Here is a 23722-nt window from a genome sequence, read left to right as displayed (position 1 = left end):
AGGAAGACATGAGCATACGCACAGAACAGTAACACATGTTTACATATGCACACATTGACTGAGACACATTAGGCCTCATAGAGCAATATTCTCAGAAATGTATCTTACATGTTCTTTTAAATTTTCTGGTAGGAGAAAATGTAAGAATAGTCAACTTGGGTTGCCCAAAATGTTCTTAACCACCCAAATCTGCTCTGACCAGGTGTGCTCAATGATAAATCTTAACTTGATCATAAGTCACCTGTTAGCACAGGTAATGCTCCCTAAACACTATATAAGGGCAGGTGTTGTGATGTGTGCAAAGACTCTGGCACATGCACAAGACTGGGGACATAGTCAAAAAAAAGGCTGTAAGAAGTTCAACAAAAAAGTTTAAATACATTAATAAATAAAAAAATAATTAAAATAATTAAAAGGACTCATACATACAGTATATGACATGATTTATTGCGTGAAAAATGACTTACATTCATTCATATCGTCACATATCACATATGGTCATTTTTCATGCAAAAACTCATGTCATATAAAAAGTTGCCAATTAAACATTTTGTTTTGGCATCACTTATATATTTTCATGCAGCTTGTGCACAAAAATCTTAATTTGTAAAGTGATAACAATAATTTGAGTGGAGTTAAAACTACCAAACTACCATAATTGCCTCTAAAGTGTAGTAGAAGTGGAAAGTGGTATGAGATTGAAATACTCAAATAAAAGTTCCTCAGGTTTGGAAAAATAAGAAATCACTGGAGTGACATCACTGTTTTTTTGCTGATTTCAGACACCTTTTATAAGTATTTAAACCTTTGAACTTTGAGCAAATTGAGGCAGTGTCTATCAAAAACATGGAAAAAAGGCAAAAAACAACTAAATCGTTCACAAACTTCAAGATATTTATAGATTTAGAAATTTATTTTTTAAAAAGCTAGGGTAACTGTATATGTTACGCATTTATTGCCTTTTAAATTTTTTTTCAAAAATGTATTATTTTTCTTACTGTTTTTGTTATTTGTTTTTTATTTTCTAATTTTCAGATAATTTTCTTGTACTTTTTTCTTATTTCTTGCTAATTTTTGGGTTATTTTTTCTTTTCTTGCTAATTGCCTTCTTCCCGTGATTCTGCTTAAGTTTCAAATGGTGAATCTTAAAATGTACCAAATCGAGCCCACTCACGCTGGTGCTGGTCTCCTCGATAGCGGCCATCGGTTTGTTGATGCTGTTGACAAACTTGCTGACATGCTCAAAGTGTCGGGTCATCTCTGTGGCCAGCACCATGTCTATGATTGCCTGTCGCAGTGTTCGGAACTGATTCCTGTCAGCATCCAAGGGGTTAAAAAGTGAACATCTGGATCTGTCTAATATCAGTCACACCAAAGGATGATCAATATCACACATTGTTCTATTACTCCAAGAGCACAAAAGCCGAGGTTGTCAATACAACACCACAAGAAAAACCGCCATGACTTACCTGTCTGTGTTCTTGAAGATGTTGCTCTTGCTGTCTCGGACCGTGAGCTGGAAGGCGAGGGCTGCGTGGTGGCTCTCCAACACAGCCGTGTCATTGTAGAGGATCGCCAGCTCGCTGCCAGCATTACACAAGAAGGAGTTGGTCCTGCCTGGGTGGTCCACGTCGTGCACTGTGGCTGCTATCAGCGCTGCCACCTCATCCAGCTGGTCCAGACTGCTCTGAAGAGATCAGCAGAGACACAGAGGGAAGTAGGTATGGGACTGTACTACACACAAACACAGCTGGTTAGTTTTTTGAAGTGGCACACAGAGGCCTGGTAGAAAGTGTTTTATCATTTAACATAACAGCATGGAACAACAATTAGAGTGCAATGAGCAAAAACAAGCTCTCCAAGATTGGAAGCATTGCAAGGAGATGACTGGCAAACCAAAAACACCTCAGTGATATATCTGACAGCGCTGTATGCAGGAAGGCCAAACATCAATGCAGAAGCCTTACATCCATTACATTCAGAGTTTGAGCTGCTCCTGTCTGGCTTCATCCAGTCAGTCCTTCATTCCATTTGCCATTCGGGCAATGAACACGGAATAGTTTCAAAGAAAACTACTATTTTGTAGGGGTGTAAATCACTAGTTTCATCAATACAATCAATACAATATCATATCAACACTTTTGACAACGATACAATATTTGCCAATATCACAAAGTCTACCACAATACGATTTTGATAAGAGTCGATTCGATTTAGGGGCTTGCGATCTATATGGGCCGATATTATCTATTCATTTAACACAGTCAATTACAGGAGAAGCTGCAACCCCTTTCTTTGATTTTAGCCAGAAAAGATAATAAATTAAAACTGGTTCATTCCGTTTGAAAACGCTTTCTGGAAAAAAATATTTTAATTTTAGCTCATATAGGTAGGCAGGTATTATCAGATATATTTTTTTTGTTATATCTGATAATCCCCCCAGCTAACAGATTTTTTTTTTTTTTTTATCACCTTCTTCTATTTTTTTTCCATTTGCAGGACATTTCTTGCCAAGTTGCTTATTGCGTTTTTCTTTTTTATTTCCCAAATAATTATATGCTTGTGAAAGGCATCTAAACACAGCACAAGAAAACTGATGTCAATCCAGGTGTTAAAGGGTTAAATAGATATTATATAACATTTCTTCTCATTATTGAGAGATAGCATGGTATGATGGCAACGCAATCCATACATTATTCATAAAATTACACAAACTATAAGGTCTACATTTAGAATAAATAAACACCAGGAAATTGGAGTGAACTTGACCCGATTCAAGCAAAAGACAACAGCCTGGCCTGGCCAGAACCTGGTGGGTTGAGTCAGACCCAATCAGGTTTTGGAAGTTAAAAGATATGTAGGACTAGTCAGCTTCATTTATATGACTCCATAAATACAAATCACAATTTTGCCATTTCAGTCATTTCAGAAAACAAACTGTGCAAAGATAGCTCTTTAACTGGTGACAAAAAGGAAAGAAACATACGTATGTTTATAGATCTCTTTCCTTTGATATAAACAGTCATTTTGCATATCAGTTCATTACAAACATGTTTTTCTTCTAACCTTGACTCTCTCTTTGCGAAGGAAGTATGCCGTGGCATGCAGCACGTCTGCGGCGTGCGTGGAGTTGTGGTAGGAGTTGGAGGAGTGGTAACTGGCCTCCATGAGCTGCAGCCAGGAGCGCAGCGTGCCCTCTGAGCAGTTCAGGAACTCGCACACGCCAAAACTCGTGAAGATCTTCAGCCCGAGGTAAGTGAGAGGTCTGCATAGGATCACACAAAAGACTTCACTCAATACTTCTGTGTTCCACTCTGTTTGCTTCATTGTGGCATCTTGGTTATCCCCTCTTCCTGCCTCTTCATCTTTTTGCACATGTGGTATACTGTGATATAAAGCTAAGTGTCTTTTTCCCACTACTGTGAATCAAGTGTATCATTAACTGACATTTGCACTGAAGTAATTTAGAACTATGAGAACAGCCTTTATGCTAAATTGAGCAGCTTCTGGCTAAAGCTTCATATTCACCATGTAGATATGAGAGTGGTTTCTCTCATCTAACTCTTAGCAAGAAAGCAAATGAAGGCATTTCCCTAAATTTTGAACTTCTCCTTTAAAGGGTTACTTTGGTATTCTTCTACCTTGACCCATTTTCTGGTGTTTTTGTGTTTAAGTGACTAATGGAGATGGCAAGTTTTTTAAATTGGCCCAGTATTATGTGAGACTGCTGCAGCCAACAGCTGTGAAAAAGGCTGCAATGTAACGACTCTGGGCATATTGGAAACATCAGTGTGGGTCCACTAAATGTGCTTGTTTTTGCCAGCTCAGATTGTTATTATTAATATCTGACAACATTATAGAGCCATCATATATAAACATCTAACTGGGTGAATTAAAGGATTATTTTAACCAAATGAGAGTTGGTGATTTTTGGAACAATAGAAAGATAAACCAAGAAAGCCTTTATGAATTCTTTATTGTGTCTGCCAACTTTAAACAAAGTCTGTTTTATGATTATGTTTACCTAAATGGTGTCTGGTGTGTTTGGCAATAATGATTTAAGAGTGTTTCTGGTAGATCAAAAAGGATCTTGCTCTTTAAAACAAAGGTCTATCTCTGTAGGAATTCTTTCCATAATGTTGTCAGACACTTAGAGTAACAATCTGAGCCTGTCGATGGCAAAAACAAGCACCTATAGTGGACGTACACTGACACCGTCTTTCATGTTGTCACCAGTTGTCACTTAACACGTAGACACAAAAGATGGGGATATAAGATCCAAGTTCAAAAATGACCCTTTAATGCTCTTTTATTTTATTTGTTTAGGTAAACGTGACAAAAACTGTGATCATCAACACACTTGGTTTCCTTCATTATTCTTATTTATCCGGATTTTTGAAGGTAAGACAATTTTAAGTGCCAATTTTGAGGATGCGTGATGTTTAATAATTCAAATAACTGTTGAGGTGATAACTAAATTAAAGGATGACCATGCAATAATCAATGCAATGCCTTTTCTGAATCTCAGAAACTGGCAGTTTTCCTCCACACTGTCAGTCGCCACCATCTTCATACCTCTTGTGTGTCGCCGCCTCCAGCTCCAGGATGTTGAACTCCCAGCACTCCTCATCATTCAGCATCTCGGCGATGGATGGAGGGACGTCATTCAGAGTGACCGGGATGGCCAGCTGGCTCTGGCTCATATCTAGCAGATAGACAGAAGTGCACACACATTTCAAGGTAGTTTGACCATAAAAGGGGCAAACTGAGAGGCAGCTCTGTGTGGGATTTGGCGTTTAAATAACAAATGTCTGTACCAGCCTTGGCTCTCTAACATCTAAATACACGTGCAGACATACTGGCTGAGTGTGTACCTTTGTAAATTTGGCTCAGTAAGACTGTGGCACAGAGAAGGTGTGTGATGAAACTGTTTAAAACATCTTATAAGAGGAGAAGTGGCTGCAGCTCTGAGATAAGAGGCGTTGCCAACTTAATGAAGAAGAAAATTTCCCGGAAAAAGACTCTTTATATAGATCATCTCTTACTTAAGTACTCTTCTGACTTTAATCATAACAATGAGGTTACATAATAAACTCAGATGGAAGAACACACTCTACATAGCCACATTCATCATGACTATAAGTACTAATTGAATAATATTTATTCATAAGGCAGCAGACCTCATGTTCCATAACCACTGATGATGATGATGTATTATGAGAGCATATCAGTTGTACAGTGAGCGTTAGTACTGTGGGTCAGCAGGGCCTTTATGAGGTAATTATACTGTATTACTGCTAATATTATGTCGATGCATGATGTAATGTGATAATTCACTAGTTTTTTGTGACTTACTTTTGCAGAAGACATATTCATTCCCAGAGAGTCTCCGCAGCCCATCCTGCAGAGAAAAATAAAAACAACAAGTGTTTTAATTAGTTGTAGAAAAACACTAAGTGTTCACTAACTTCATTTCTTTTTGTGCAATACAACATTTAGAAACTGGTAAATTCTAAGACAGCCGTAATTATTTTATGTGTTGTAAGCAAAGTGCAATGGACACACAAAATAAAAAACATTTTAGCACTCGGCTTTATTGATGTCTGCGGCTCACAGTAGCAAGTCCATTTGTTTCTTCTTAAGAAATAAATAACACCAACTTCTAACCACTTCATCCTTGAGTCCAATCAGATATTTGTACCAAATTTGAGGAAATTCCCTCAAGCCATTCTTGAGATATTACATTCATCAGAATGAGACAAACGCAAGGTCATAGTGACCTTGACCTTTGACCACCAAAATCAAGTCAGTTCATCATTGAGTCCTAGTGGATGTTTGTGCCAAATTAACAAAAATTCCTTCAAGGTAAGACTTCACAAGAATGAGGTAACAGTGACCGTTGACATTCAACCATGAAATTCTTATCATTTCACTCCTGAATCCAAACTGACGTTTGAGCAAAATTTGAAGAAATTCCCTTAAAGGCTTCTTGAGACATCAAATTCACAAGAATGAGACAATCGTGAGGTCACAGTGATCTTGATCTTTGACCAACAAAATTTAATCAGCTCATCACTGAGTCCAAGTGGATGTTTGTGCCTAATTTGAAAAAAATGTACTGAGGTGTTCTTGAAATACTGTGTTCGCAAGAATGTGACAGATGAGGTCACAGTGACCTTAACCTTGGACCTTCAACCACAAAGGTCAGTGGTCAGATCATCCTTGAGTCTCAGTGGACATATCTCATGTGATAAAAATATATGTAGAATTTTATCAAACGAGATATGTTTGGTGTTTCATAATATGGCCTTGATATCACTGTTTTTCTCCCCCTATGTATTTTTTTCTCTGTATTTTCTATCTAATATATTGAGTTGTTAATTGTCACTTGTTTTACAACCCTGAGTGATTCAGATGGTTCACCTGCCACCATAGAGCTCATCAGCCTAATGGCGCACATTATGTATTAATATAGGTATGGATTCATCTTTTCAAACATTTTGACCTGACGAAGATCCAAGTAGGATGGAAATGTTGTCTTGAATAAACTTGTATGACATGGAGTAAGTGTGTGGGTGTTACCTTTCTCCGCATGTATGCTGATTTGCACCTACATGATGTGCATATAACTACACTCTTTCACGCTTTGATACACACATAATACCTGTTAATAGGATCAAAGCATTGCTGGTATTTTTCTTTCCATGGGATTTGTAGGCTATAACTGTAATTATTTTAAAAATATGCATTGAAAAAGTAAAATTGGGATGCAAAAGTCTTCCCCAGTTTTCTGCAATTTTATGGGTGGCTGATGGATCTAAAAACTCGAAGCCGACTCTGTTTGCAGAAAGATGAACATCTGAATGATGACTCACCTCATAGTTGGTCTTATTCAACAAATTTTAAAACAAATAAATAAATAAAGACTCTGTTGGCACTTTGAATATACAGATTTGAGTTTGGAAGCCAAGAATTTCTTGGTTGAACAAGAATGCATGTTCCATTTTATATGCATGAGGTAAGAACATTTTTACAATGTGATTTAAAAACAAAAAAGACTACTTCTAACTTTCTCCTTATAAAGAGCTCCAACTCTGTATGAATGGAATCAAATTCTTATATCAGCCTCTTACACTCATGAGCCCCCCAACTAGGTCATTGGTGTGGGGGTCATCTTCTTTGGAGGCGAGCTGAGGGGAGTAGAGCTCGGTGGTTCTCAGGATCTCCAACACCCGATCCAGAGCCTCGGCCACTGTCACTGGACTGCTCTCCTGGGCTGCGTTGATGATATTTATTACCTGGGAAAGAGGAAAAAGAAAACTCTTCACATCTGCTGCAAAACCACATACTAACACACACAAAGAGGCTTTTGCAACACATGCTGTAAAACAGAGTGCTCCTTTCTTTGTGCATGTGTCATGGAAATGTGCATGTGATGCTGGAGAAATCTTTTCAGGGGTAAAATGGCTGAAAAAAAAGAGCAGTTTATCTAACACACAGGATCATCACAGGACCGGCAGTAGGACAGGGACAATGTGATGTACTGTATACTGTGTATTAAAGTGTGATCGAGCCTAAAGCTTGACCTGCGTTTACTATTGCTTACAGCAATCCAAACACTTCATGTCATGACAGCAGGGTCATGGAGAATTCACAGAATGTCAAACTATTTTGAGCATTTGCACTCATCCAACTTCGTATTGCAACTGCTGCTCAAGTGCTTCCTTTGGGATAAATGTAGTTTTATATTATGATCTTGAAAAAAAACAAAACATTTGGCTTTATCCAGAGACAGTTCTTGTTTGGGAAGCTTTAAAGACACTTCATCGGGATTACTGCTGTTGATTAACCCTTAGTTTGGAGCATTTTACACGCTTTTCATTCTTCTTTTTTTGATAATCTTGGCTGTGTTCATGCATATGGCATACATTTTGGCAAGATTGTGTATTTTAGTTGAATCAGTGAATTTATAGCTCAGCGCCTACAACAAGTCTAAAATACACTGTGGAAACAAAATCGTTACATTCATATTGTTTAGTGTAAAAAATGCTCCATTGAAACCCATTCAAACTGCAATTTTTGATCCCACAGCCATCAAAGCATAAAAAATTTGTCAATTTTGCAAGTTACCACCTGTTGACATCATTTTTACCATATTTGGCATATGGAGAAAATACATGCTATTTTCACTCAGTGCATTGTCACAATCAATGTGGCTGCAAATCATTGACGTATCCCAGGCTGTGATCATCAAAAAAAAAAAAAAAAAAAAAAAAAGCAAATACATAAATCTACTGTAATAATTCTTTTTTTCCCATTAAAAAAAACAACCTCAATTTAAATAGTCTGTATCCAACAATGCTGCTTGTGTATATTCTTGGGCATCCTTCGAAATATGACGTTAACATGAATTGATCTATTAAACTATTCTGCTAAAGTTTATGTACACTGTGTGCATATAGCAGCTTTGTACATCCAGAAAACTGAAAATAATATGTCAGCTAAGTTTAAAAATAATACACTAATGATGACCCACATGGGACTTGAACCTAATTTCCTGTGTGAATGTTCAATGCTTGACCCATTCATCTGTCCCTTCTTACTCTCTCCATGGACTGTGACATGCTCTATACAATGTCACCTGACTTTCAAACAGTACATTTGTCAATTCTTTTGCGCAAATGTACTACTTTGATGTCAGAAAATATAAATATTGGCTAATACTGGCTTTAATAATGATGTGTTTGGTCTAATCCTAACTGACTCCAGCCTTGATGGCCTAACAGTTAGAGTACTAGCTAATCACGGCATGAAGCGAAAAATGGCAATTTGTAGGGATGGGTGTAAATAGCCAAATAGATGCAAAGTTTCTCAGGTGCAAATAGATACTCCAAAATATATTCTTTCTACTGATCTAGTCCTGCCAGCTGTATCACCGTGCAGAAGGAAGCATCTACTAGCACCACTAAGATAGCTAACATTAGAGCTCAGTCAAGCATGACCATTAAAGTTTGCATCTCGTGCCGTCATGGCCACAAGCCTCTCCTCCATTAGTAGACGCATGCTTCCTTCTGCAGGGTGATACAGCAGGTGGGTGTAGTTTGGTTGAAAGAGTATAGTTCCCACATGAAACTGAAACTAAACTTTAACCGGCAACTATATCACCGCACAGAGCACAGTGCATCTACTCATGGACGAGAAGTCTGTGGTCATTACAAGGTACAAGGTAGATTTATTGGTCATTTTTTAAACATAATTTAAAAAAATGAAATTAAGATGTGTCCTTGATCCTGCTGCATCTTTTGTTTAAAAAACATTTTTATTATTATTATTTTTTTACAAGGTACAAGGTACTAAACTCCTCCTTCAATGCCAAAAGATGTAGCAGGAATTAAGGACACATTTTAATTTTCATTTTTTGAACTGCTTTTAAAAAATGACAAAAAAAACGACCTTGTACCTTGTAGATTTATTAATCATTTTTTAAACATGTAAATATTAATGGCCTCCTCCTCTGCTGAGCTGTAATGTTAGCTAGTTTAGTATTGCTAGGTAAGCTAGCAGAAGATGCATGTTTTTTCTGCGCATGATACAGTTGTCAGATGTAGTTTGGTAGAAAGAAAATAGTTCCTGCATGAAACTGCTTACAGCAAGGTCTGTGGATTATCTTGAGTAACCAAGTCATGATTTCTGGAAAGAGACATTGCTGTTGAGTTTTTCAAATTAATTTTTTTGGCGCTTTGAGCACCACAAGGCGAGTGCCATCTATTTCCATGATATTGGAGAAAAGGCAGACATCGCTACAACTCACACCAAAACAATCTCGACTGATAAATAGCACTACAGGTAATCATTCATTTTTGATTTGGGGTGAGCTATCCCCAAAAAATAATACACTAATGATGACCCACATGGGTCTATTTAGTATAGGCTAGTCAACTTCTATTTTTCTTAATCAGATGACAGTAAATGTCTTTTTTCATGCAAATATATTACAGAATTAGACATAATGAATGAACAAAACTGTCCCTTTAGTTTTTATTCCTGTTAACATTTGTCCATGAATGACCTTTCCTTAAGTGTTAAGAAATGCACTGAAACGAACCATCTCAACAAAACCCAGAATGTAGGATTGGATTTGGGTTGTGTAGACATTTGTCTACTGCAGCTTCGTGGGACTTCCATAAATAGATTTGCATAAAGACTGCAGCATGAAAGTCAGTTTAAATGTCAAATCGATGCAACCTCTTAACAGTCATAAGAGGCAAACTCTCCATTACTGGCTCAGTTAAACTACTCGTAGCTATAATGACCACATACTGGTTATGTGGTGTTGGAATAACACTCTAAAGCACTTACATGTGACTTGAATCTGAACGGACCAATGTTGTGTTACAGTTTAGGTGCTGCATGAACTGGTTTGCATGTGCTGATGTGAAATAAGATGGTTATGGGCCAGAAATAAACTTCATTCTTGGTAGAAATCCAACTTGTGAAACCTGATGACTGCTGGTGGAGGAATGAGTCCTGCACTGGAAGAAACATTTGTGTTTTAAAATACTTAAGGCATAACTTGCATTAAGGATTCAGAATAAAATTGGTCACTGGAAGGAAACTTGTGATGTTTTTACACTCAGTTGAAGTTTATTAAACCCCCAACTTTGTTTTATGTAATTTGGTTTTAGGTGGCCCACTGAACCAACTTGTAATATTTTCTTTAAAAAATTCTCAACCAAGTGAGACATAAGATGTTCATTAATGGAAAAAGCAGTACTGCTGACAATTATTTTTAACAAAGCTGTATATTACCAAGAATACAACATTTTCTTTGTCTTTTCTGATAAAAGGCTGTCAGTATAACTTAAATGTTATTCCTTTGTTTATGCATTAAAATTATAAAAATTGGGCAGGGTGAGACATTTTTAAGATTTTTAGGATGTTTGTTGATAAAAATACAGTGGTGACTTCAGTAAATCCAAGGTGATACTGCTAATCCTGCTACTTATGATTAAACAAAACCACAATTTAGACACAATATGTGTTTTTGGACTGGCATTTTTGTTGTGTCAGCACAGCAAGAACTAATAACGGCTGTAGTTCATAGAACACACAGAACCTTTTCAGGTCCAGTTTCAGAATAGCTCATTTTTCCATACAAGAGGAACCATGACCGACGCAAGTGTGTGGCGATTGGTCCAGACATTGTTACTGGTCCAACATAAGCCAATGCACATGCAACCACCATTTTTAAAAACCTGTTAGTTGTGTAAACAACAGAGAACATGAAATACAAACAGCATGACAATTGGACCTACAGTGAAATTAAGACTTTACAGAGTATATATAAGAAGGTGGAAATACAATTAAACTTTGACCTAAAGTTTTTTCACCTAAAGTGTTTTTCCCACACATTCATTTGCCTGCCAAGATTAAAACATCTGCAGCCAAAAAGAGTTTATATTAAGAAAGTCTATATTTATATTAAGAGTTTATATTTTTGGAGGTGGACCATTTATTGGGAGCATTGTTGAAATTTATACCTTTTCTGTTATTTATTGCATCACACTGTCAGAGTGCAGAGTGTACTATGGGCACAAATGGAGCAGCAGAACTTAACCGTTTATTCTGCTGGGTCTAACAGTTTGCATTCACTTGCAGCAGCTGATCCTCTCATCCATTAATCCATTCTGATCAGCTCTGAACAGATCCAAAGATCAATTTTAGACCCGATGAGTCGTAAACTGCCGCTGAGGAAAAAAATAACCTAATGAGAGCTCTGCCTGCGCTGCATTCAGACCCGCAAAAAAACTCAAAATTTAGAGAGGTGACACAGAATGATACGAAGGGACACATGAATTTAAAAGAAGAAGAAAATTAACGGTTGCTACTGACATTGTCGATTACATATCAAATTGTCTTTTTTTTCACTTTAACGGGGAAAAAACATATGTAGACTGTCGAAAGTGCGCTTTTACCATTAATGGACTATCTATTCTGTTTAGTAGGGGCACATAATCGAAAATCTGTGTGGTCATTTGTTACGTTTTATCTCTTATTGTAAGTGCCCCAACAGGATCTGATGAATAAAATCATTGATCCAAATAATTTTTCCATAGCTCTTTTATGGATTGGTCCATGATATGTGCAGAGTGATCAAGTGCTGAAAGCCACGTACCTTTGTGATGGGAGCCTCGATAGTCATGGAGTGAATCTTGGCAACAGAGGAATATCTTCGATTCTGTAAACTGGGAGCTGCAAATTGAAAAAAAAAAGTTTTGTTGTTTTTTTTGCATCCAATTGATTGTCAGCTGATATAGTCTATTATTTAACATCATAATACTGGAACTAAGATAAGATAAGATGATACTTTATTGCCCTTTTTAACAGAAATTTGTCTGCATCCTCAAGCTCTCAACAATGAACAGAATAGCATAAAAAACAATAATACACCACATCTGTAAGGTCGCCCTTCAGCAAAAAAGACAACACAATAAGAAACCATATGCTCCTCCGACAAACACTGTTATGTGAGAAACACATTCACATGCAAGAAAACAGATCACATGGTCCGGAAATGTGAGCCCTCGTCAAAGCAAAAGACAGATAGAAAATGTACATTTAAATAGAGAGCAAATGTTACAATGAGAGTAATTAAGGATACTGAGGTACCTGAAAATAGCAGCAGCTGTGTCACAGTGAGTTGAGGAGAGAGGTAGTGTCATCAGCCCACAACATCTCTCTTTAGGATCTCTTTAGTTCAAGTGTTAACTATAACACAGTCTGACTCATCTCCAATCAGCGCCCCATTCTCCCTTTGTGTTCCTGCTTTTACATTATTACCCATCGTTTCCTGCATCATCTTTCCCACAGAGCGCCACAAACTGGAGCTCTGTTCATTCAAACTGGAGCTCAGATAAAGACAATCCACTTTGAATGGTCTTACCGTCACTGCTGCGAGAGCTGAGCGATCTAGCGTCAATTGAATCTTTCCTCCTGTCGCGATGACGCAAAGAATGGCACTCTGTGGAGAGGGCAGAGGGAAGCCATGGACATTAAATGTACAGTTTGTTTAGAATGGAGGGACAGAAGCACCTCTAAATCCCCAGTTTTAGCCTGCAAAATGGTATTATGTATTATCATTACATTAGAGCCACAGTGCTACTGTTAGCATCCATTTTTTTCTGAAAAATAAATACTGAACCATCTTTGAAAAAAACCCAGGAGGACATTAAATTACATTTCCAAAAAGATATTCACATATTCTAACCATCTGTCTGAAAACACATTATGTTTGCTACTTGCAGTGGTGCCCCAAAAAATGTGTCATAGGGGTGGCCAGATGGGGCCCCTGAAAATGTTGTGGTGGCACACCAAAAACCAAAAGCCATAACTGAATTTCAGGAATTTTATTATGTTGCTGTGGTATACAGGATATATGGCTGGGCGATATGGCTTTAAAATAATATCACAATACGATGTAAGATATGATATATAGCTCTGATTTTAATGCTACGTCAGTACGTCAATCACAGATCAGAGCTTAATCTAAATCATGTATAAATCATGCTGTTAGAGGGAGGTTGTGGAGGGTAGGCTTGAGTGGACAGAGAAAGTGGGCATAATTGTATAATGACCTAATGTCTATTTCTGTAAAATCAAACAAAACACCAAAAACACCTGTCCAATGAAGAAAATGTGGTATGATCAGTTACCTGACTGAGAATGTTCCCCGCTGCATCTGTCCTCCTTGTTGAACTTGTGGACCTGACAGAGAGACACAGAAAAACAGAAAGAGAGACAGAGAAACAGACAGAGAGAGAGAAGATCAGGAGCTCATTAAAGATTTGGTTTGGACAATATCCAAGAGTCACTGCAGGTTCGCCTTTGCTGTGAGGAACATAATCAGCCTAATTTCCTGCTCCTCGAAAGCAACATGCTGGCAGGATTACTGCTGTTGATTAAAGACTTAATGTGAGTCAGCGGTTTAAGGTTTCTCTGTCCTGTTTCGTATCACCTCAGCAACCTGAAAAACTTTAAACCTTCAACTTTACTGTTTCTATGGCTAAATTAGATAAAATGTTGAGTCATCAGCATGTGAGGAGCTGAGCCCAAAACACATTAGAAATGGATAACAAATATGAACTTGACTCATGATGTCTAATTCTTATACTTAGAATTGCATGAAAAAGACATTTACCATTATCTAATATTTTTAAATAAGCTCCTACATAAAACTGCTCACAGCAAAGTCTGTGGATTATCTTGAGTAACTGGATCATGATTTCTGCAAAGAGACTTTGTTGTTGATTTTTTCAAATTCATTTTTTTGACACTTTGAGCACAAGCCAATTGCCATCTAGTTCCATTATATTGGAGAGAAGGCAGACATCTCTACTGCTGATATCTCACACCAAAACTATCTAGTTTAATATATAGCACCATAGGTAAGAGGAAAAATATGTGTTTCTTAATTTTGGGCTAAACTGCCCCTTTTAGATCTACAATAATTATATTAAAAAAATGTAATAAAATATAAAAAATCAACATTCACCATGTTTGAACTTTGAAGCACATTTCCCTCATTTTCATAATATCATATTTTCATGCAGGTGACAATTGGTACAGTACATCCTGTTAGTCACACTGAGGTTTTGTAGATATGGATAAGTAGAGCCGGTTTAATCCGGTTACAGAAGATTTTCCTCACCGAGTGACTCACTGCACCTTTACATATTGCTGACAGTGCACCATGGATAGTTATGTAAAGATACATTCTTACATCAAGACAAATCTATAATTTGTATGTTTTTTTGGAAAAAATACTTTTTCTTTAATTTTCTTACAGACGAATGTTGCCCCCCTGTCTCGGAGAGAGTCTTGCTCTCAGGTCTCCAGTGTGTCCCACGCTGGGTAAATAGGATTAACAAAGTATAAACACTTCTAATGACATACGAGGTTGCCAGATTTTGCTGGCTACATCTTAATGGGCTTCTTGGGCTGCAAAGCACAAACAGACAGCTCAAAAAACATCTTGTGAATTAACTTGACTAAAGCTGGGAAATAGTTGAGATTATGATGGCCCTTAATTGAGAGGCGAAGGCAAACAAAAGTGACCCAAAACCTGCTGTGAGTCCAGAGTGCTTAGACAAATACTGCTAACTAAACAACACCATGAAATGGAAACGGTGGTGTGCAGCCAAACGTCTGGGTGGGAAGAGATGAGGAGTAATGTGTGGTTTAAAGTGCTCGCAGGAAAATGTCCTCAGCAAGGAGACGGTATCAGATCGGTGCTATCCTGAAAGGACCTCTGAGGTTTCAGCTTGTCAAATAGAGAATAATGTCATAGTATATGCCTCACAACGAGATTCAGTTTAACCCTTTGAAACCTGGAGCGACATCACTTTCCTTGTGCTGCTTTCAGATGTCTTTTACAGGTATTTACACCTTTGAATGCTAAGTAAATTGGTGCAATTTCTTTTAGAAACATTGGAAAAAAGGCAATGAGCAACTTGGTAAGGTTGGTTTCACAAATTGCAAGAGATTAGTAGCCTTTGAAAATTGTCTAGGAAAAATTTGGAAAACTGTATTTATAATAATCATAATTACATATTTAAAATCATATTACAAAAATATTAGGATTTTTTGAGCCTGTTGGGTCATTTCCGTGTTTTTTTTTTTTTTTTTTTTTTTTAACATTTTACTATTTACACTAATTTTCAAGTAATTTTCTTATACTTCTCACTTTTTTTTAGTGGTATGACTTTGAAAAAAAACACACTGGCTCAATTTCTTTCAAAAACATAGGAAGAAGGCAATGAGCAAGAATGAAGAAATGATCCAAAAATGAGAAAAAAATTAAGTAAAAACAAAAATTATCTGCAATGTTTTAAATAAATGAAAGAAAGAAAAAATAAAGAAGATTTAAAAATGACCTGAAAACAGTGTGCTTTAAAAATTATAATGATATTGTAGCATCATTTTAAATATATATAATTATTATAATTATAAATATAGTCCCCCAGCCCCCCTTTTTTTGGTCCCTCAACATGTTTACTTCGCTTTTTAAAAATAATTTTCTAAATCTACCAATTTCTGAAACATTTATTACTAAAATGCTCACTGCTTTTTTCATGTTTTTGAAAGAATTTGCATTATGTTCAGGGCTCAAAGGTTAAAATATTTGTGTAAGTGATTCTGCTCCTGGTTTCAAAGAGTTAAAATGTCATCAATTACTTTAGTTCCTATGTTGCATCACATAATGTGTGGTGAAAATGTCTTAAAAATAAAAAGGGGACATCCTGTTAATACCGTTCAGTTTGACGCTGCATGATTCAGGTCTTGGGGACGACTTTGCAGAATGGGATCAGTCGCTGCCATGTCTAAGGATTCCCAATCCCAACAGGCAGGAATGAATGCCATGTGGCTCTGGCAGGCAGACGCCAGCATCTGACTCACCTTCTGCCCACACGATGAAAGAGAGCAGCGAGCTAAAGCTGGTCTCTGTGCAGCTTTGCCTCACGGTATAAATAGCCCTGGCGCCTGGCTGCTGGCCCTCCAGGGCCTAAGCGGGGGATCCTGGTGCTTAGCCGTAGCTTAGCATAGTATGACGTTATTGGCCTGGAACCCAGCTGAGAGCAGCGACGCACACCTGCTTTGGAGTGAAGCGTGTGCCGCTCAGTGGAGCTGGAAGCCTGCGGGGCTGCATACCCCACTGAAGGATTTCAATCTGACACTTTAGCCCACAGTTCATTTCAAGCATTTATGTAACACTAACTGCCAGCAGAGTTTGCAGTCCAGTTTGGACTCAGTCGTTTCATTTCTGCACCGGGCTTGATTGAGCCAAGCTGTGCTGAAGTTTTAGGACGGCTGATGGACATTTATTGAAACTCCAAAACAGAAAAAACAACTCACTGTAATCTTCAAAAGTGGGCTTAAAGTCTAAATCTTTAGTAAATTATACTTTGTAGCTGTATTTTTTCTTTAAACTGTTGCTATTTGATTTGTAAACTAAGGATTTATCATTTGAGCCTGCAAATCAGCATTTTGGGCAGATTTAAGAGTTGTAAATGGGCAGGCACTATTTGGGCTGGAAAAAAGCAGGCAAAGAGAGAGAGAGGTCCAGGTTTATATTTTTGCCTTAGGTACCTGACTGAGTCATTGATCAAAGATCAAGATTTTTACTGTCACTTGAGGGTCAGTAGCTTGATATCATTAAACCAAATCGCAAATATAAGTTAGGGACCATTTACATGTGTCATTTCTTTTGTTGCAGTTTGGCCTTTCATTCACAGGATGACAGCGTTTTGGGGGCCTGAAAATGCAAATTTTTGAAACCAGGTTCCAGAGTGTGTGTATCCTGTGAAAACGGTGACATCACTTTGCGCATGCACATGTTGTTCTTCTGTGGTGTGTCATTACAAAGTTAGACCCCCATCCTTGCCTGGCATGCATACAACAGTGTTTTCAGTTGTTTTTGCAGATCCATGTACACAAGGATCATTTTTACAATGTTGTCATATGAACACAGATTTTTTTTTTAAACACAAAGGAAAGATCTTTCTGTTTTTAGTAGGGCCATACTCATCTGAATGTGGCCTTAGTCTGGAATCGCTCTGTTGATTTTCAATTTCCACAGGGCATTATTGATGGCTATCAATATCACTATTAAATCAAAATGACACATTTGAATAAAACTACAACCAATCAGTGTGATGAAACATGTGGCACTTAGCGATGAACAGAGTTAAACAGACAGGGATTAGCTGTGATGTAGCCTTTTTTGTGTACGACTTTGAAAATAGTACTTCGACAAAAAAGTTTCATGTCAGATGACGCCATATTGGTTGTTTTCCAAAATGCCTCAATAGTGCTCTCTAAGCTAGGTTTGTGCTTGCTGTAATGTCCCCGTCACACGGGTATGCAAGACAAAATGACGTCATCTCATATTTTGCATTAAGCATGAATCATTGTCTAAAACACGCCATATTAGATGTTTGCAAATGGCCAGACTTGGGCCAAATAATGATTGAACTTCAACTAGTTCCCAAGCCAGGAGATCAAGCTCTTGTGTGCCTTGTTGTGAAACCCTCCACTGCTCTGGGATGTTGTATGTTGTAAAGTCCTCTGAGGCAAATGATGTTTTATAATATTGGGCTGTATAAATAAAATTGACCTGACTTAACCCTTAGGGACTGTTTGGTGCACTTCATGCACTTTTCATATTTTATTTCTTGATAATTTTGCTGGATTTGGCTGTACATAAATTTTTGGCAAGACTGCCTATTTTTGTTAATATTGGAATTTCTGGCTCAGTTTTAAAAATAAGTCTAAAATACACTGTGGAAACAAAATTGTTACTTTCATACTGGAATTTGCCATTTTTACTGTTTTCCACCTGGTGATGTTTTTACCATATTTGGCACATGGAGAAAACACATGCTATTTACACTAGGTGCACTTTCATAATCAATGTTGCTGTAAATCATTAACATTACCCAGGCTGTGATGATAAAAAATCTACTATTGCATGTAGTTACCTTGTACCTTGTATATTGAAAGTAATTAACTTCTTGTGTTTAAAAACAAAAAAAGTGGCATCATGACAAAAACCTGTCACTCAAAGGATTAAAATTCAGAAAATGAATGAATATTTAATATTTATTTTTAGGACTGATGTTGGTTAAAAAAATGAATTCAATAAAAGTAGAAAACAACATTAAATGTATTATGATTTTTAAATGTTGATTTTGAAAACGCATTTTGTGTGCAGAGCGATACCAGTGTGTGTAATATTAAAGAGGACCTCCAGGAAATCAACCCTGATAACTCTTTTCCACTAACTTTAAATGATTTCACTTCCAGTTTGCACCCTTAATTTGAAACTGATTGGAGTATTTTGACCAAAAATATATTTTTTTTCTTGACTTTAAGTGAAAACCCCAATGAATCAGTGGGCATGTCATATTGCACAGATTGGATAGAGAGAAGAGACAGGAGAGTCTTGCAAGTAATAATTTTCCCTTCCTTAATCCTTCCATCCATCCTTAATTTCAATGGTTCTACTTAAAAGGGGTAGAAACTTGGGCTGATTTGCTAGATAGCCCCAAAGTTCCAAGAACAGATCTGGTTCAAGGAACAGAGCTTGTTTGGTGGAACAGGGCTATAATGCAGCATTTCATCATTACCCAACAGAAAATGAAAGGAAATGTTATCTGTGTGACACGTTAGATCATCACTTGACTCACCTGGTTATTGTTGTCAACGTGAGGTCTCTTGATGGCTACAAAATGTCGGATCTTCCTGTTGGAAGCAAAATAAGAGTCTGTCAGTAATAATTCAGATTTCTCAGAAATGAGAGCAGAGAGAACTTTCGTGCTGATTAATCATAGCTCACCCTCCTTGGCCGATGACCGGAGTGATCTTCACATGCTGCTGTATACTGTCGCCTGACTTCTTCCTGGCATAGTAAATGCCCTGCCATTCCTTCAAAGACAACAGAGCACTTGGGGAAATAAAGTTTTTCTCATTTAATTTATGGGAAGAGGGCTGAATGGATGTTTGCGACTCACCTTTCCTTTTTTGATACATGTGTTGATGGTGTCCAGCAGGTCGGCTCTGTTCTTGTCGCTCTTTGGGAGTTCGGTCAGTTCCTTCCCGATTAACTCCCCCTTGTGGTAACCCATCATCCGTTCAAATGCTGGGTTCACGTACTGAGACAAAACCAGGAAGGTTAAAGTTTAGCTTTATTCTATTCATTTATTCTTTTTATGTTGATTAGGATTGTTATATGATACTGTTACCATTACTGTTTCTCTTCTCTCTCTTTCCCTTTTCTATATATCATTTTGTCATCTATTATAGTTTAATTGTTTTTATCGACATCTATTGCACGTCTGTCCATCCTGGAAGAGGGATCCCTCATCATCCTCTACCACTCTTCCTGAGGATTCTACCATATTTTTTTCCATTATAGGATTTTTTGGGGGGAGTTTTTCATTAATCAATGTGAGAATCTAAGGACAGAGGGATGTCATATGCTGTAAAGTCCTCTGAGGCAAATTGTGATTTGGAATAATGGGCTTTATGAATAAATTGACTTGACTTGTTGGTGACAAATCCGAAGAAATAGGCCAAACCACCAATGACTGTGTCCTACTAACTATACATCTAAAGAACTTACACATCTAAAGGCCAGTTTTAAAGATTTACATTCTTAGGAGAAACACAAGCTGGGTTTCCATTACAGATTTGCGCAAAACTTAAGCGATGTTTTTGAAATTTCGATGAATCACAATTGTGCGATGACTGTGTTTCCATTGAGTGATATTATGCAACTTCTCTTGCAATGTTACAGGACTTTCCTCTTGTGATAACATTCCAATAACCATGGTGATGGGATGTCCAGAACAATGGTTTATTTCTATTGCAGCCACTAAATAAAGCCAATCTATTATCACTGTAATTTAAAGAGTTAAGAAAATCTTGGTCTCTCCCTTCGTCCACACATACCGAACCATAATTTGCAAAATGTCATGTGAATTTGTTTAACTTTTTCTTCTTCTTTGGGTTTAATGGCAGTTGGGATCCATAAAGTTGCATTAACCCTACCCGGTATTGCACATTATATGAGCTATAAAGGCGGAAAAAAATCCATTGCATTTTTGCAAAATGTCTTTTTTGAATTGCCTGAAATACCACCTCAAGCAAGCGTAAAAGCTTTTTTGCAATTAATAGGAGTTTTTCCAAAATTGATGTGTTTCCATTTGGTACATTTTGTATTCAAAATTTCAATTTGCGCAAATTGAGGGTTACTGGAAATCCGCCTACAGACAGGCCAGGGAAGTCAGAAACTATTGTAAGTTGGAGATATTGTTGGATGTAGTCTTTTTAAAGGGATTTCTTTACAATAACAGAAATATTGACCCGTCCCTCTGACTCTGTATGCATGCATGTGTGTATTATCCCCACCTGTATTATGTGGTCCTCACTGGTGATCTCCACAGCCTCTTGACAGTGCTCCAAAGCCGTGAAGATGGAGTTACAAGCCCTGAGGATGATTGAAGCCACAGCATCTCAGGATTACTAAATCCAATTTCAACACCACCTTGTAACAACCAAAAAATGTAATAACAGCCATAACCAACATAACAAACCACAAGCATGATACAAATCTGTAGTTTTTAATGTAATAAGTTTCCCACAAATGTAATAGAAGTTGCCTTCTACAACCCTAAAATGAAATTTTCCTGCAATTTCCAGAAAAGACATTTATATGACATCTAGAAAAGACATCTATATGACGTCCAGAAGACATCAATATGACATCAAGAAAATACATTTATATGACGTCCACAAAAGGGGCTGGGCTGTTATTACATTTGTGGGTGTTGCACATGTTATATATGATTGTGCATGTATGTAATACTGCGTGATTTCAGGCGTTGTTTTGAGGTATACCTGAGTTTGAACTGGCAGCGCACCTCTCCATGTTCAATCTGTATGAGTTCATTATAGCAGGCTGACACACTGCTGTTCTCAACAAACCTCTGGAGGCCCAACGAGGTTAAGTGGTTTTTGAAGGAGAAAGAGAAAGATGGGGGGGGAGTGGAAAATTGAATGAGTTGGGATTTACTCAGTAGCCACTTGTTTTGCAACCTCCTACATTACTTTCACACCAAATAAGTGCCTCTTTCACAACGGACAGCATGCTGCTATTATAGTGTCTGATGCCTCTGTCATGCCCAATAAAAAGCATCTATTAGAAACGAGGACAATACGTTCTGCTTTGAACAAGCAAGTCGCCAGTAAATTGTTAAGGACGTACTCTGCTGAATCCTGCACAGAGGAGAGGAAGAACAGATGGCTCGTCCTGGTCAGCTGGCCTGCACAATGGCAAAGAAGAGTCATTACCGACTGCAACCACAGTTATTCATAACACACATACTTTGAGTGCTCCAAAAATGTGGATTAATGCTTTAATATCTGGATCAGCATCAGTTTTACTGTGCTGTGTTAAGACAACTTTCAAGAACACTTAAACCTTTGAAAATTGAGAAAACTGGTATGTTTTAATTCAACAGCATGGTGAATGAGCAACTTGGCAAGAAATTTCCTGCAAAATGCTAAAAATTAGTAACAGGTGACAAAAGTTCCCTGAAAATATTATGATATTTTCAAAAAACTATGGAAAATGTCCTGAATATTCTATTTATAATTCTTATAATCAGATTGATATTTTTATTCTTGTTTTTTTTTTTTTGCAAATTTTTACTAGTTTCTTGGTGTAGATTTATTTATTTATTTTTTTGCTTATGTTTAGGTAATTTTCTTTTTACAAATTTCTAACTTATTTTTGGGCCACTTCTTGTTAATGTTGCTTGATGCCTTCCTCCCATGTTTTTGAAAGAAATCAAGACAAATTGTTCAGGTTTCAGAACATACATACCCACAGTAATGTTTCATACTCATTCCAGTAATTTCTTCTTTGCTGTACCCTCAAAAATAGAAATTCTTACTTATGTTTTTTCACATTAAAAGATTACCTATAAAAAGATGGATGCAAGTCATTTAATGTAAAGATTTCTAGTCAGTGTAAGAGAAAGTGTTTGACTTCATTTATGATTAAAACTGATCAGTGGAGTGCCTGAAATAACTTTGGCTCTACCGATTGACAATACGAAATCAAGACAAGCAGTAAACAGGGATGAAGTTTGTGTTTACATTAAAGGGGACCTATTGTTATGCCCGTTTCCAGGTTCATACATTTATTTAAGGTTTCTACAAAGACATGTTTACATACTTTAGTGGTAAAAAACACAGTTTTCTTCATACTGTACTGAAACACCTGCATCCATCATATGTCTGAAAAGCAGGTTTCTGGGTCAACAAACACAAAAAAAGCTGCTAATCACAACCAAACATGTTTGTTTGTTTGTTTAGACAAAAGATTCAGAGAATTAAGCAACAACAATAACCAATATTACATATTTCTCTGAAATTGGCATGTAGCTGCATGTAGCAGTGTACTTGCAGCCAGGAAAAGACTGAATAGCTGCAGCTTCCTCCCTTTGAAAATCACGAATGGAAACATTTTAACACAGCCGCACGTTTCCAGCAGGAATATGATCTGAAATCAGGGTAAGTTTAAAACATCTGCAACCAAAACTGTATTTTTCCCAAACCTTAGCATGGAGCTACATGTAGCAGTGTACTTGCAACATGGAAAGAGTGTGTGTAGCAGCACTTTCTACCATTAATAGACATGATCCAATAAAAATATGATCCAAATCTGGGAGAAATTTACAACCATCGGCAACCAAGTTTACCTGGTGTTAGCATGTAGCTACATATAGTAGTGTAAGCTACGTAATGCAAAACTTGTGTGTGTCTGGAGCAGATGACCATATTAAGAAATCTGCAGCCTGAAAGCTAAGGTTTCTGCTAACAGGGATAGTAAACTATTGAAATATGAACATGTGATGTTGTAACACTATATATGTCAGAAAATAAAAAAAACCATAAAATGAGCAAAAAAAAAAAAAAAAAAGAAAAGAAAAAAGTAAAACACAAAATCAAACAAGAAATCAATTTATTATTTTATTTTATTTTTTTAATAATTTGTAATAAATGTAATTTTTAGGCAAGTTGCCAAATTATTCATTGCTTTCCTTCCCATGTTTCTGAAAGAAATCAAACCAAGTTGCTCAGGTTTCAAAGGGTCAAA

At 37.1% G+C, this 23722-nt stretch overlaps 1 protein-coding gene across 2 annotated transcripts in view; it reads right to left on the bottom strand.

The window, feature by feature from the left end:
- Window positions 1-23722, bottom strand: part of pde8b (phosphodiesterase 8B) — a 71380-nt gene that overhangs the window by 10369 nt on the left and 37289 nt on the right. For both annotated transcript variants that reach the window (XM_042508962.1, XM_042508963.1), the window contains exons 5-19: window positions 21824-21881; window positions 21457-21545; window positions 20968-21046; window positions 19569-19709; window positions 19394-19482; window positions 19245-19299; window positions 13713-13764; window positions 12944-13021; window positions 12176-12252; window positions 7134-7298; window positions 5356-5401; window positions 4576-4705; window positions 3067-3265; window positions 1470-1687; window positions 1175-1313 (exon numbers count right to left, since the gene is read on the bottom strand). In XM_042508962.1, coding sequence (XP_042364896.1) covers window positions 1175-1313; window positions 1470-1687; window positions 3067-3265; window positions 4576-4705; window positions 5356-5401; window positions 7134-7298; window positions 12176-12252; window positions 12944-13021; window positions 13713-13764; window positions 19245-19299; window positions 19394-19482; window positions 19569-19709; window positions 20968-21046; window positions 21457-21545; window positions 21824-21881 — 1615 coding nt within the window. The remainder of the gene's footprint in view (window positions 1-1174; window positions 1314-1469; window positions 1688-3066; window positions 3266-4575; window positions 4706-5355; window positions 5402-7133; window positions 7299-12175; window positions 12253-12943; window positions 13022-13712; window positions 13765-19244; window positions 19300-19393; window positions 19483-19568; window positions 19710-20967; window positions 21047-21456; window positions 21546-21823; window positions 21882-23722) is intronic.

Source organism: Plectropomus leopardus, chromosome 20 (assembly GCF_008729295.1).
Source record: "Plectropomus leopardus isolate mb chromosome 20, YSFRI_Pleo_2.0, whole genome shotgun sequence".
NCBI classification, from domain to species: Eukaryota; Metazoa; Chordata; class Actinopteri; order Perciformes; family Serranidae; genus Plectropomus; species Plectropomus leopardus.
Note: the sequence above shows the minus strand (reverse complement) of the source record. Positions and strands in the feature narration are given on the sequence as shown.